The following is a 13,969-nucleotide window of genomic DNA, read 5'->3' as shown; positions in this document are numbered from 1 at the left end:
TTTAATTAAATATGATTCTGAACCGTATTGTGATTTGTCTGGTCGACTCGAGGATACAAAAGGTAAACTGTTCACCTGGCGGAGGTATGCTCGCCACTGAGTACTGTTCAAGTTTCAGCTGAGTTTACCACGTATCTTTGCGTCAATGGAATGAAACGTATCCGCAAAATTAAATTATCAAAATGAAATGAAAGATGGAAACACGCACACGGAAAGTGGCGGCCCCTGTGACCCAGCCTTTGATGACACCGAGCCAGCTGGGAGTTGGTACGTGCCCCACCAATACAGGTGATACGGCTGATATAGAAGAAGGGCTTGAACCTGTGGGGGCACTGCAGCGGCCTCAAAGAACCCCCCAGCCATTTTCAAGATTTTGTGACGTCATTCCACACCTGAACTTGGTGGGAGAGGGGAGAAAATGTTGTGTTCATTTTTCCGTGCTTGATAATTTCCGAGTTTGTGGTTGTTGTTGGTGATTTGCCGGATGTTTAGGGATTGCTGGGAAGGGATGATGATGGAGACGGAACTCACGGAAGGGGATTGTGGGAGAGATGAGAGGGACGCCATCTTGACGGTGTCGGAGATATGCTTATGGGTCCGTGAGTGCCTGGTGAGGTGAGTGTCCGATCATACAGGTACAGATGCCAACGTTCCTCCTCCCACTCCCTGCTCAAGTTGAGCTGTGTTTCGCTTTTCATCACCGACAGTTTGGTTGAATCATCATCCGCGGCGCAGAAGTTCTGATTTAAAAACCCGCATCGTCCGCCGAACTCACGGGTTATTTCATCAACTGATGAACTTTCTTTTGTCATTCATTGCACAATATATTAATTATCATGTGCATTTGCGAAACAATATCGATAAGTATGTATTAACATTCGCCATTGCACAATTTTAATGTGATTATTGTTGTATTTGTAAACATTATACATTTTACTAATATCAACTTCACTCCTTAATTTTACAAAAGTCCCGTGTCGTTAAATATCAGGAAAAACGTTTTTTAAAATTGAGTAATCACGTGACAATGCTTTCGCTCCTCGAGATGGAGCATTTCTCTTTTCGCTGTGTCCATCACCACTCACAAGGTGATGTGTTTTGTCCGCAAAGTGAGACCCTCCCTCGGTCTCATCTCGAAACATGATGGACCATGATCGGTCTCGCGTTGTCTCTCATATCTCATGATCTCGGGTTGTGTTGATTGCATGACGTCATTGAATTTGGGGGGCCCTGGGCACGTGTCCATATGCACTTTCGTTAATCCACCATTGCAGACAAAGCAGCGCACGTGGTTTCACCCCTCACCCGGAAGCTGTCTCTGCTACTTCTCCTTTATCGTCTCTTTTATTTTCAAACTGTAATGCGGCGACGGCACACAAATTGCTAATGTGAATAACAATCATCCTACAAAGGGGAAGAAAAACTATGCACGGAAACAGGAAGTAATCAATAACGAAGAAGAACTTCTGGGGGATCTTTGAAAACCTCGGACTGCAACTGGCGAAGGTTCATGTGAGTGGGGTCGGGTCTGAGGTGAGGAGGTTTGTTCGGAGATTCGAATTTTTTTTATTTCGGTGTTTTTTATTTGTTTTACGTTTTTTAAAATGTTAATTTAATTTGTTTAGGTGTTTTTAATTTCGTCGTGGTGAGGTGTTTTTATTACGTGTTTGATGGCTGTGAGGTGTTTTTATTTCGTGTTTCATGGCTGTGAGGTGTTTTTATTACGTGTTTTATGGCTGTGAGGTGTTTTTATTACGTGTTTCATGGCTGTGAGGTGTTTTTATTACGTGTTTTATGGCTGTGAGGTGTTTTTATTTCGTGTTTTATGGCTGTGAGGTGTTTTTATTTCGTGTTTTATGGCTGTGAAGTGTTTTTATTTCGTGTTTTATGGCTGTGAGGTGTTTTTATTTCGTGTTTTATGGCTGTGAGGTGTTTTTATTTCGTGTGTTATGGCTGTGAGGTGTTTATATTGCGTGTTTTATGGCTGTGAGGTGTTTTTAATTTCGTAATGGTGAGGTGTTTTTATTTCGTGTTTTATGGCTGTGAGGTGTTTTTATTACGTGTTTTATGGCTGTAAGGTGTTTTTATTTCGTGTTTTATGGCTGTGAGGTGTTTTTAATTTCGAAATGGTGAGGTGTTTTTATTTCGTGTTTTATGGCTGTGAGGTGTTTTTATTACGTGTTTTATGGCTGTGAGGTGTTTTTATTTCGTGTTTTATGGCTGTGAGGTGTTTTTATTTCGTGTTTTATGGCTGTGAGGTGTTTTTATTACTTGTTTTATGGCTGTGAGGTGTTTTTATTACTTGTTTTATGGCTGTGAGGTGTTTTTATTTCGTGTTTTATGGCTGTGAGGTGTTTTGAATTACTTGGTGGTGAGGTGTTTTGAATTACTTGGTGGTGAGGTGTAATCATCCCAAACTTCCAGTCTGCACCTACCCCTCCCCGATGTGTGTGCTGTGGGGTTCTTTCTTGAAAAAAAACCATTCAACCTAAATTGCCTATAAAAATGTAATATCACAAACACAACAAATACATTTGTGCAAAGTAATTGTTTGTATTATGATTGGTGTAAATCATGACAACACAGCAACTCAGGTACAGTCATTAGCCTCAGCTAAAATAAGCCGTTCCTCAGTATAGACGGGTCGCCAAGCTAGTATATATATATATCACGTATATATACACACATTTATATATATATATATATACACATTAATATATATATATATATATATATACACATTAATATATATATATATATACACATTAATATATATATATATATATATATATATATATATATACACATTAATATATATATATATATATATATATATATATATACACATTAATATATATATATATATATATATATATATATACACATTAATATATATATATATATATATATATATATATATATATATATATACACATTAATATATATATATATATATATATATATATATATATATACACATTATATATATATATATATATATATATATATATATATATATATATATATACACATTAATATATATATATATATATATATATATATATATATATATATATATACACATTAATATATATATATATATATATATATATATATATACACATTAATATATATATATATATATATATATATATACATTAATATATATATATATATATATATATATACACATTAATATATATATATATATATATATATATATATATACACATTAATATATATATATATACACATTAATATATATATATACACATTAATATATATATATATACACATTAATATATATATATACACATTAATATATATATATATACACATTAATATATATATATATACACATTAATATATATATATATATATATATATATATATATATATATATATATATATTGTTGCGGATATGGGATTTGGCCTCTATCCATATCCGCTTGTAAATATTCCCCTATTTCCCCAATACCCCCCAACTATCCCCAATCCCCCATTCCCTAGTCCCATTGCCTGTAAACAACACTCTGTAGAACCGACCTTCCCCTTCTTCCCCCATTAAATGTCGTGCCCAGGTCCACCGCATCTCACGTAGACAACTTTCGGACCTCTTGCTAGTTATTCTTAGTCTATGTCAGTTAAGGACTCGTTTCCATTAATTCTGACTCTTCGTTGCACCAGAATGTGATTGTATGGCACCAGTAGTGAGTTTAGGACCTCCCCATACCTCCTCCCATCTTCCTCATGAAACAATAACAACAACAACAACTACAACCACAGCGGGGGCGGCGCGGCCGCGGTGCGGGGAGTGTGCGTCCTCACACCGGCTTGGTTAGCCGCCATTGCCATGTGCGCCCACGGGGTTACCACGAAGGGGCTGGCTGTCAGCTCCTCGTCAAGGGCGGAGCCCGGTAACCCCCGCACCCAATAAGAAGCAACGGGCCGATTCCATCTGGGGCGGAGCTAACGAGCCGAGGGCGTGTCACTCCCCGCCGGATATACGCAGCCACTTACCGGACGTGACGTGAGATGCGCCCCGAGCTTGAAGAAGAACCAGTCGCCACCTCCGAGCGCTGAGAGACCTCCCTGCATCTTTCGGACCGTGTGGATCCTGTCCCTGAGCCAAAAGTGCACCTTGAGCCTCGACTACCTGCCTTTCCTTGCCATCAATCCCCGTGTGAGTCAGTCTTGTCCCGTTTATCTGTCGTCTGTCGGGGTTACTATAAGACCGTGATTAAGTGCCTACCTTACTATGCTGTCTCTCTTGTCCTTGCAATCTAACGTTCCGCAATATTATAACCTCCTCCGGAGGGCTTGAGAACTGTACCCCTGGTGTCGTGTCATTTTAACCCAGCCGCTGTGTCCTTTCCGTAATTGATTTAGCATAGCGCGACTCGGCCAACGTTCGAGCATAATCGGGTAAACTGTGCAGACGCGGTCATACCAAACCGCTCGGTAAACCAACATCCACAACCGCGTCTGTAACATTTGGTGTCGAGGAGTTGGATTCGGACCTGGGACTAAATTCAGTTAGGCCCAAATTTTGGAACACCAATTGTACCATTAGGGTAACATTTTGGTGTCGGGAAGTGGAATTCGATCCGGAGCGCGTTTCACACGCTCGAAATTATAATGGCAAAATTTAATTGTGTTTTACAAAAAAAATAAAAACCCGAATTTTGAAAGTCGCGCTATGGCAGACCAAGACGGCTGGGTTCCGGTAGTAGGGAGTGAGGCAGGGTCGATCCAGGACCAAAATGAGGGACATGAGGAGAGCGAAGCAGTGAGGGTAGCAGACGCACGAAATGGCGCCTCGCACATGGCCACGGCGACCACGCCCGCGACCGTGGTAGCGCCGCTGGTGGATCCGAACCTTTTCCTCCTGCAAATGAGGGCCCTTATAGACCAAATTGGAGGTTTGAAAAACAGTATAGAGGCTAATAGTCAGCAATTGGGAAACCAAATTGTGGGATTGAGGGCTCAGAGTGAGCAATTGGGGGTAATGAGGGACGAAGCGAGGGGTACCGGTGAGGGGTTAGACAATAATTTTAAGGGATTAGACAAGAAATTTGGGAAGTTAGACGACAAATTTGAGGGGTTAGACAACGGGATAAAAGAGGTGAAAAATGGGTTAATGGGGGTAGAAAACAGAATGGCCGCTCAAGAGAATCAAATGGAAGGGATGCAAAAGGGGTTAGAGGGGTTAGAAAACAGGATGGAAGGCAAATTGAGGGACATGAGGGACCAAGCGGAAAGGGAAGTTAAACAAATGGGGCAGCAGATAGAGGGGGTCAGAATGGGGGTAGAAACCAAACTGGATGCTCACAGGGAGGAAATGGAGCAGATGAGGGTGGCATCTGGGCAGGAGATGCAAGTGATGGGAGAGGAGATCAGAAGAGGTGTGAGTGAGGAGGTCGGAGGAGTGCGCGAGGAGGTGAGGCACTGTAAGGAGCGCATGGAGAAGGAGGTGAGAAAGGGGACTGTAAAATTGCAAGGGGGCATAGAGGACCTGACGCAGGAGGTGGAGCAGCTGACGGTGGGACAGACGGAGTTAGTGGAGCAGGTACAAAGGAACACTGCGGTAATAGGAGGGTTAAAAGCGACACAAAATGACCTAAAAAATGACTTGGTAGCGACGAAGAGGGAATGTCAGATGGTACGTGAGGGACTGACAACGAGGTTGGACGAGGTGATAGAGGTAATGGAGACGAAGGACCGGCAGATGAGGACGCACATGGAAACGGTCAAGGTAGCCTTAGAGGACGAGCTTGAGGAGACGTACCGGGGAATAAAAGAGGTGAAGCAGAAATTAGAAGAAGTGGAAGAAGGGGTGAGCGAAATTAAGAAGCGACGGAGAGGGGATAAGAAAGAGATAAAAGAGGAGATAAAAGAATTGGTCCAAAGTCTGTGTTTGGATCGTGATGATGTGCTCATTAACCGGATGAGGGATTCGCAGGTGATGGAGGAGAAGCGAAGAGGAAGAGGACCCGGTGTAAGTGGTGACCAATATGGTCGTGCGTATGATGCGCCAGGGGATTTAAGAAGCTTGGGGGTCGAGATGGACCCGGGTGTTCGTGAGAGGCCGTTGGTGAAGTGTGTGACAGGTCTGGTGTGCGAAAAAGGAGGTGTGTGAGAAAGTCCGACTCTGGGGTGTGTGAGGAAAAAGTGCGTGCCAAGGAGTGAGGGTGCTGGCGAGAGTGAGTCGGTCGTAGCGCGTGTGCGAGGGAGCACATGGAAGCGCGGTGTGGTAAGTGTTACAGAGGGTGTGACGACGGGAGAGTGTGCGCAAGTGTGCGCAAGAAAGGTGTGTGACGGACAGGTGCATGGGGAAAGAGTGCGCTGTCGGGAGTAAGGGTGAGTGCGTTGTCAAGAATGGAGGTGAGAGTAGTGAGAGTGACAAGGAGCATGAGTTGGATGTGACAGGTGAGAAAGGATACACACCTGGAATGGTAGAGCGTGAGTGGGAATGCACGCTGGAATTGGTAGTGAGGCACGTGGTTGGGTGTGCGAATGAGAGCACACCTGTGATTGTCACAGAGGAGGTGACCGAGGAGGGGGCGCGAAGAGGTGTGTTGGTGAGGTGTGCGACCAACGAATGTGTGCCAAAGTGTTCGGTGGTCAGGTGTGTGACCAAGGCTGGGAGTGGAATGAGTGTACCGAGGTGTGTAAGGAAAGGTACGAGGAGCATGGAAACGGCTGGATGTGTGAGCAAGGAACGGGCTGCGGGGTGTAAGCATGCAGGTGAGGCATCGAAGGTAACCGGGTTAGAGGTTAGAGCGACTTTTAGCCGAATCAGGCCCTCGGTGCGTGCTGGGCCTCGCTTTGAACGGCCGCGTCCGTGCTCCACTAGGCGGAGCGGGCAGCCCGATAGAAAGGGTCGTCATGGCGACCACTTTTTGTTGAGGCAGTCCGGCAGGTCGAGATCGGGACATTGGATGGCTCCACGCCGAGATGGTGCGTGGGATCTCGGCCCGGGTAAGCCCCCGTCCCTGCACCGAGTGCCGGACGCATCCAGCCGCTGGCACAGAACAACCCGCATTCATGGCTTGGCTTTACGAAGCCGGGCTTTGGACAGGAATTGGCGCACCGAGAGGCATTAGTGAGTAGACTGGGTGATGAGGTTAGTGTTTTGGACCCAAAATTAGAGAAAAACAAAATTTGATGATTGGCAAGGGATTGGCAGTAATGATTGGCAGATGATGGATATTGATTGGCAAATTTTTGATTTGTTGAAATTTGATGTGCAAAATTGGTAGTGAGCGATGGGCCCGGTGGGTAAGGGTGGCATCCCTGCCACCCTTCCCAGGTGGGGGCAAATGCGCAATAGATTATGGGGTGTATGGCAGTGGAAACTAGCCCGGGTGGGTTAGGATATTGATAGGGCCCTAGAAGATGACATTAGGTAACGTTAAGGTTAGTTAGTGACTGATACCTGTAGTGGGGACGCAGGTAGATTAGTGTGGATTATAATGACGTGGGAGCGCAATAGTTTAAAGGGACGACTGGGAAGCGCAAGTTTCAGAGGGGAGTAGTTAGCTGAGATGATGCCGTGTGTGTGAGGATTGAACAGGTGAGGATTGAACAGGTGTGATCGAACAGGTGTGATTGCACAGGTGTGCAACTGGACAGGTGTGTGGAGCAATGGATGAGTAGTGAGTGTGGTGGATCAGCGCAAAGGCGCTTGGGGAGAGAAGGGTGCAGGTGGCACCAGGTGTGAGAGCACAGGTGTGCAAGTACAGGTGTGTGGAATACATGGAGTATTGGAATGAGTGGTGTGGAGAGAGTTGGAGTAAGTGGTACGGAGTGGTGTGCATGGTGCGAAGGTGTGGATGGGGGAAGAGTGGACCCCTTTCACGAGTACCCGGGGCGGGTAGTGTAAGTGTTAGGTCGAGGGTATAGGTAAATTGTGGTTGGATATTGGCATTTGTGGTGCGGTTGCAGAATGGTATTGTGGATGGGTGCATTAGTGTTGTGGAAATGGCTGGGCGTGTAGCCTGTTAGTGTGTGTAGTTGGTTGGGCACTCCACCACTGTGAGGATGTCGGCCAGGTGAGGCCGCAGGTGGGCTCTGGGAGCCGGTAGTTGTGGATGGGGCCCGAGGATCCGGAGGACGGACCCGGGTAGCCCAGTGCCAGAGAGGGCACCGAGTGGGGAGAGCGCCAGAGGACCTTCCCCAGGTAGTTAGGTTAGGGTAAGGAGCAGGTAAGCTCGGAGGCAACTGCAGTGGTGGAGGTGTGCAGGTGGGTAGACCCGCTGGGAGAGGTACACGCCACAGCCCAGAAATTGTGCGAGGGCACCGGGAGATGAATCGGGGGAGTGAGACCCCAAATTGAAAAGCACCACAGTTTGGGCAATGGAATTGGTTTTTAGAACCCATAGTGTAAGAGGGCCAATGGTTTGGCAGGGGAAAGACCCCGGGTAATGTAAAGTTGTTAAAGTCATTTAGGAAATAGTTAGGATTGATGAACCTGTCGCACCATACGCAGCCACTTACCTGTGGTGATGATGATGACTCCACACCTGTGTTTTCTTTGTTTTGTGTTGCAGGAAATGAGAATTGCTGTGTGGATTTGTGAGACGCATCACGACGTGGATGAGACATTGGGGTGATTCCATCTCTCCCTCCTTAGGAGGGACTGATGATGAATTGGTAATGGCAAATTTGATGTTGAGTTGGAGATGGCAAATTTTGATGAAAGTTGAAAATGGCAAATTTGATTGGTTAGGAGGGAGAGAAGACGAATTTGGTTTATGGGAGGAACGGGGAAGACAGTAGGGACGTTTGTTGATTTGTAAAGTAGATGTTTATGGGTAGTGTTGTGTTTTGTGGATACAGTAAGGGGTAAGGGAGGGGCCATGTAGGTTACCTGGTGGGGGGGGGGGCGTACGGTAGGAACGTACCTGTCTCACCTGGTTCCCATGTGCCCCCAGTGTGCATTACCTTACATTGCGTGCACTTTTGCGCCCTTACCACCTTACTCACTTGTCTGCTTCTTTTGTCTCCCACCTCCGAGGATCTGGCTTTGGGGCAGAGAGAGAGGAGAGAGAGGTGCTGGCTCCGCAGTTGTGGGCCTGCACTTTCGCTGCTTGCTGCCGGGATCGAAAACACCATATGGACCGCAATGTTTGTGGCCGCCCACCATGGACCGCAGTTCTTTTGCGGCCAAGCACCACCCATGGATGGACCTCTGGGTCAACGTGGCACCTATGCCATACAGGTGAACCACTAATAGTTGGCCCCCTGACGGCCACAATAAGGAAATGGACGCGGTTGGCGCCTTTCTTTATTTTCTAAGGAAGCCAGAACACCAAGTGCACCACACGAAGGCAAGACCAGCGGCAGACCATCGCCGGCTGCGACACCACACCATGATTAATAAACATTTTATTGGTGCACCGGATGGTGCTGACTGTGTGATGGGGTGGTGCTTTTGGTGCTTGGAAGGGGTGCTCTGCACATTATTAAAGGCCGTAAGGCCACAGAGCACTCGTGGGTTGGTGTATCGATGCTGGCATGCGTGCTCTCTCTATGCATAACATCTGCATGTGTTCCTCAAAAACAGGTCCTGGATCGTAGTGTAAATATCAGCGTAGTCTTGTGTAAATAATGCTCCCTACCGGCTGTATGTTTAGTTTGCGAATTCTTTCCGCGATTCGGTTATCCTGTGGGTGTGTTTCTGTGAGGAGAAGGGTGCAACGTCGCAGGGGGACATATTTACTCATTTGTGAACATCTGTAAAACTGTCGCACTCAGGGTAGAGTTAATAGTAGAGGGAACTACATCTGAGTGCCACACTAAAGTAGGTAAAAATTTATCGGGTCGGGACGCCCCGAGGGTAGAGAAGGGTGCAATGTTGCGGATATGGGATTTGGCCTCTATCCATATCCGCTTGTAAATATTCCCCTATTTCCCCAATACCCCCCAACTATCCCCAATCCCCCATTCCCTAGTCCCATTGCCTGTAAACAACACTCTGTAAGAACCGACCTTCCCCTTCTTCCCCCATTAAATGTCATGCCCAGGTCCACCGCATCTCACGTAGACAACTTTCGGACCTCTTGCTAGTTATTCTTAGTCTATGTCAGTTAAGGACTCGTTTCCATTAATTCTGACTCTTCGTTGCACCAGAATGTGATTGTATGGCACCAGTAGTGAGTTTAGGACCTCCCCATACCTCCTCCCATCTTCCTCATGAAACAATAACAACAACAACAACTACAACCACAGCGGGGGCGGCGCGGCCGCGGTGCGGGGGAGTGTGCGTCCTCACACCGGCTTGGTTAGCCGCCATTGCCATGTGTGCCCATGGGGTTACCACGAAGGGGCTGGCTGTCAGCTCCTCGTCAAGGGCGGAGCCCGGTAACCCCCGCACCCAATAAGAAGCAACGGGCCGATTCCATCTGGGGCGGAGCTAACGAGCCGAGGGCGTGTCACTCCCCGCCGGATATACGCAGCCACTTACCGGACGTGACGGAGATGCGCCCCGAGCTTGAAGAAGAACCAGTCGCCACCTCCGAGCGCTGAGAGACCTCCCTGCATCTTTCGGACCGTGTGGATCCTGTCCCTGAGCTAAGAGTGCACCTTGAGCCTCGACTACCTGCCTTTCCTTGCCATCAATCCCGTGTGAGTCAGTCTTGTCCCGTTTATCTGTCGTCTGTCGGGGTTACTATAAGACCGTGATTAAGTGCCTACCTTACTATGCTGTCTCTCTTGTCCTTGTAATCTAACGTTCCGCAATATTATAACCTCCTCCGGAGGTCTTCAGAACTGTACCCCTGGTGTCGTGTCATTTTAACCCAGCCGCTGTGTCCTTTCCGTAATTGATTTAGCATAGCGCGACTCGGCCAACGTTCGAGCATAATCGGGTAAACTGTGCAGACGCGGTCATACCAAACCGCTCGGTAAACCAACATCCACAACCGCGTCTGTAACAATATATATATATATATATATATATATATATATATATATATATATATATATATATATATATATATATATATATATATTGTTAAGGATGTTATGTTTGCCGAGCGGAAGCCCTGCGTCCGAACAGTTACCCTGATTAACCCTTCCCGAACGTTGGCTGGATCGCGCCACAGCTATTCAATATGGAAAAGACTAAAACGACGGATGTGAAGAAAAGGAGAAGAAGAAGACAAAAAAAGGTTGAAAATACTACTAAATTTATTTACTATTTACAGGCTCAAAATAACCAAGGAGAAGGAAGGATAATAAAATAAAATAGACAGAGGGACGGACCAGAAGGACACAGTGAAAATCGCTAGCTTATCCTATGCAGTCTTAATTTATTCCCAGGGACAAAACAAACAGAACAAACTCACGTACACCAAAAGGATGGAAAGGCAGGACTGGCGGGAGGTGGATGGCTGGAGGGAGAGGAAGGTCCGGAGCTGGCTGGGGCTTGATCCCGCACGGGACGTCGGGCTGGACCTCGACGGCCGCTGATGCCACCGATCCTGTCGTGTGCGCGGGATCACGGGTCGGAGCTGCTTGGTGGAGCCAAGCCAACGCTGCTGGTGGGGGGTGGGGGGTCTGGCGTGACGGGTTCTCTCTCCCTCTCTCACTAACTCCAGGACTCTTTCTCTCTTGCTTAGTCCAACCACTCTTTCTCTCTCTTGGTCCAATCACTCCTCACCACCGCCAACCCAACGCAACCACTGACCAGTGACCACCACAACGCAACCACTGACGACCAACCCAGCTCTGACCAAAACCACACAACTCAGCCCTTCGCAACTTCTTGCGCGCGCGCCTTTATAGCGCCTCCGGCGATTAAGCCGCCGGCTTTTAGGACACGCCCATCGGTGTGCTCACCTCGGCCCTGGTTGTTCGCGCGACCCTCTGGCTCCGCCCTTGATGACGACGGGCGGGCACGCCCGTCTTCCCCGACCGAGCACATGTTCAATGGTGGCTTTGGGGCGAAAACAACCCACAGCTGTAACAAACTGGCAAACTGCCCAGTGCAATTGGCAATGGAGACTTGGAGGGGATGTAGCTGTAAATTTAGGCTTGGCAATGGAAGTTTTGGGAGTGGGAATGGGGAATGAAAGGAATCTATCTATTTCACTTGGTGCAATGGAGTGTCATTTTAATGGAAGACAACACCTTAACCTGATACACAGAATAAGGAAATAAACTACTGAACAGGATATTATAGTGTCCTTCAATGTATGCTTTATGGAATTTACTACCGGAACGCCCTTTGACCTTTATACACACTGGAGCAAGGAGGGCTCAGACTAAACAATAATTCATAACAATTTACAATACAATACAACACAATCAAAAAACACAATCTTCATTTCCACAACTATATATATATATATATATATAATATATATATATATATATATATATATATATATATATATATATATATATATACATACACATTAATATATGTATATATATATATATATATATATATATATATATATATATATATATATATATATATATATATATACACACATTAATATAAATATATATATATATATAGATACACATTAATATAGATATATATATACACATTAATATATATATATATATATACACATTAATATATATATATATACGAGGCAGAAGTACCCGGCATTGCCGGGCGAGGGAAGGGAGGGGAGAAGAGAGGGGGGGGGGGGAGGAGAGGGGGGGATGGGGAGGGGAGAAGGGGAGGGGGGAGGGGGAGGGGGGAGTCAAGTCGGAAGTCATTGTCGTCAATTGAATGTCGCATTTATTTTTTATTCCCTGTCAAATGGCATTGGTCCCGCCGGAAGTCGGAAGTCATTGTCGTCAAATAAATGTTTCACTCTCTGTCACATACCGTTGGTCCCATGTCAATCAGATGAAGTTGAAAAATTAACGTGACGAAGTTTCTCTGGGACGTCTTGATTCCGAATATGAAGTTGAAAAATTAACGTTCCGAAATACGCTGATGACGTCATAATTTTAAAACGCGATGTTTTTTTAATTTTAAGGTGTGCTGTAGTTGCTCTGAGACGTACTTATTCCGAATATGCCTTTGGTTTTGCTCTGCGATGAGTAGTTCTCGAGCGATGAGTAGTTCTCGAGTTATAAGAGGACAAACAAACAAACAAACAAACATACTTTACTAGCTTTATATAGATAGATTTAAACACATACAATATACACATGCAAATACATATGCATAAACATACGACACATATACACTCGTCTCTCCCGCCCAGTCGATGTCCATCTGCCACCCAGGCTGTTATCTCTGCAGCGCCAGTTTCTGTTTATCTCTTGCCGCGCCGGTCTGTGTCTGTCTCTGCCGCGCCGGGTCTGTGTCTGTCTCTGCCGCGCCGGTCTGGTCTCTGCCGTGCCGGTCTGTGTCTGTCTCTGCCGCGCCGGTCTGTGTCTGTCTCTGCCGCGCCGGTCTGTCGTCTGTCTCTGCCGCGCCGGTCTGTGTCGTCTCTGCCGCGCCGGACTGTGTCTGATCTCTGTCGCGCCCGGGTCTGTGACTGGTAGTCTGCTCTCTGCCGCGCCGGTCTGGATTGTCTCTGCGCCCGGTCTGTGTCTGTCTCTGCCGCGCCTGGTTGTGCTGTCTCCTGTCGCGCCGGTCTGTGTCTGTCTCTGCCAGCCCGCGGTCTGCTGTCTGTCTCTGCCGCGCCGGTCTGTTCTGTCTCTGTCGCGCCGTCTGTGTCTGTCTCTGCCGCGCCGGTCTGTGTCTGTCTCTGCCGTCCCGGTCTGTGTCTGTCTCTGCCGCGCCGGTCTGTGTCTGTCTCTGCCGCGCCAGTCTGTGTCTGTCTCTGCCGTAGCCGGTCTGTGTCGTGTCTGTCTCTGCCGCGCCGGTCTGTGTCTGTCTCTGACGCGCCGGTCTGTCTGTCTCTGCAGCGCCGGTCTGTCTGTCTCTGCCGCGCCGGTCTGTGTCTGTTCTGTCTCTGCCGCGCCGGTCTGTGTCTGTCTCTGCCGCGCCGGT

The 13,969-nt window shown here is 46.7% G+C and overlaps 1 protein-coding gene across 3 annotated transcripts in view; it reads left to right on the top strand.

The window, feature by feature from the left end:
• The first annotated feature begins 498 nt into the window (after positions 1 to 498).
• The window catches only part of LOC137416930 (uncharacterized), a 59,556-nt gene continuing 46,085 nt past the window's right edge, over positions 499 to 13,969 (top strand). For 2 of the 3 annotated variants that reach the window (XM_068102625.2, XM_068102624.2), the window contains exon 1: positions 499 to 610. In XM_068102625.2, the coding sequence (XP_067958726.2) occupies positions 509 to 610 (102 nt within the window). In that variant the 5' untranslated portion in view covers positions 499 to 508. Of the gene's footprint in view, positions 616 to 13,969 lie in introns of all 3 variants that reach the window. The other variant, XM_068102626.2, reaches the window with a different exon arrangement.

Source organism: Myxine glutinosa, chromosome 6 (assembly GCF_964187855.1).
Source record: "Myxine glutinosa chromosome 6, kmMyxGlut1.1, whole genome shotgun sequence".
Lineage (NCBI taxonomy): Eukaryota > Metazoa > Chordata > Myxini > Myxiniformes > Myxinidae > Myxine > Myxine glutinosa.
This window is presented reverse-complemented; position numbering and strand designations above follow the sequence as displayed.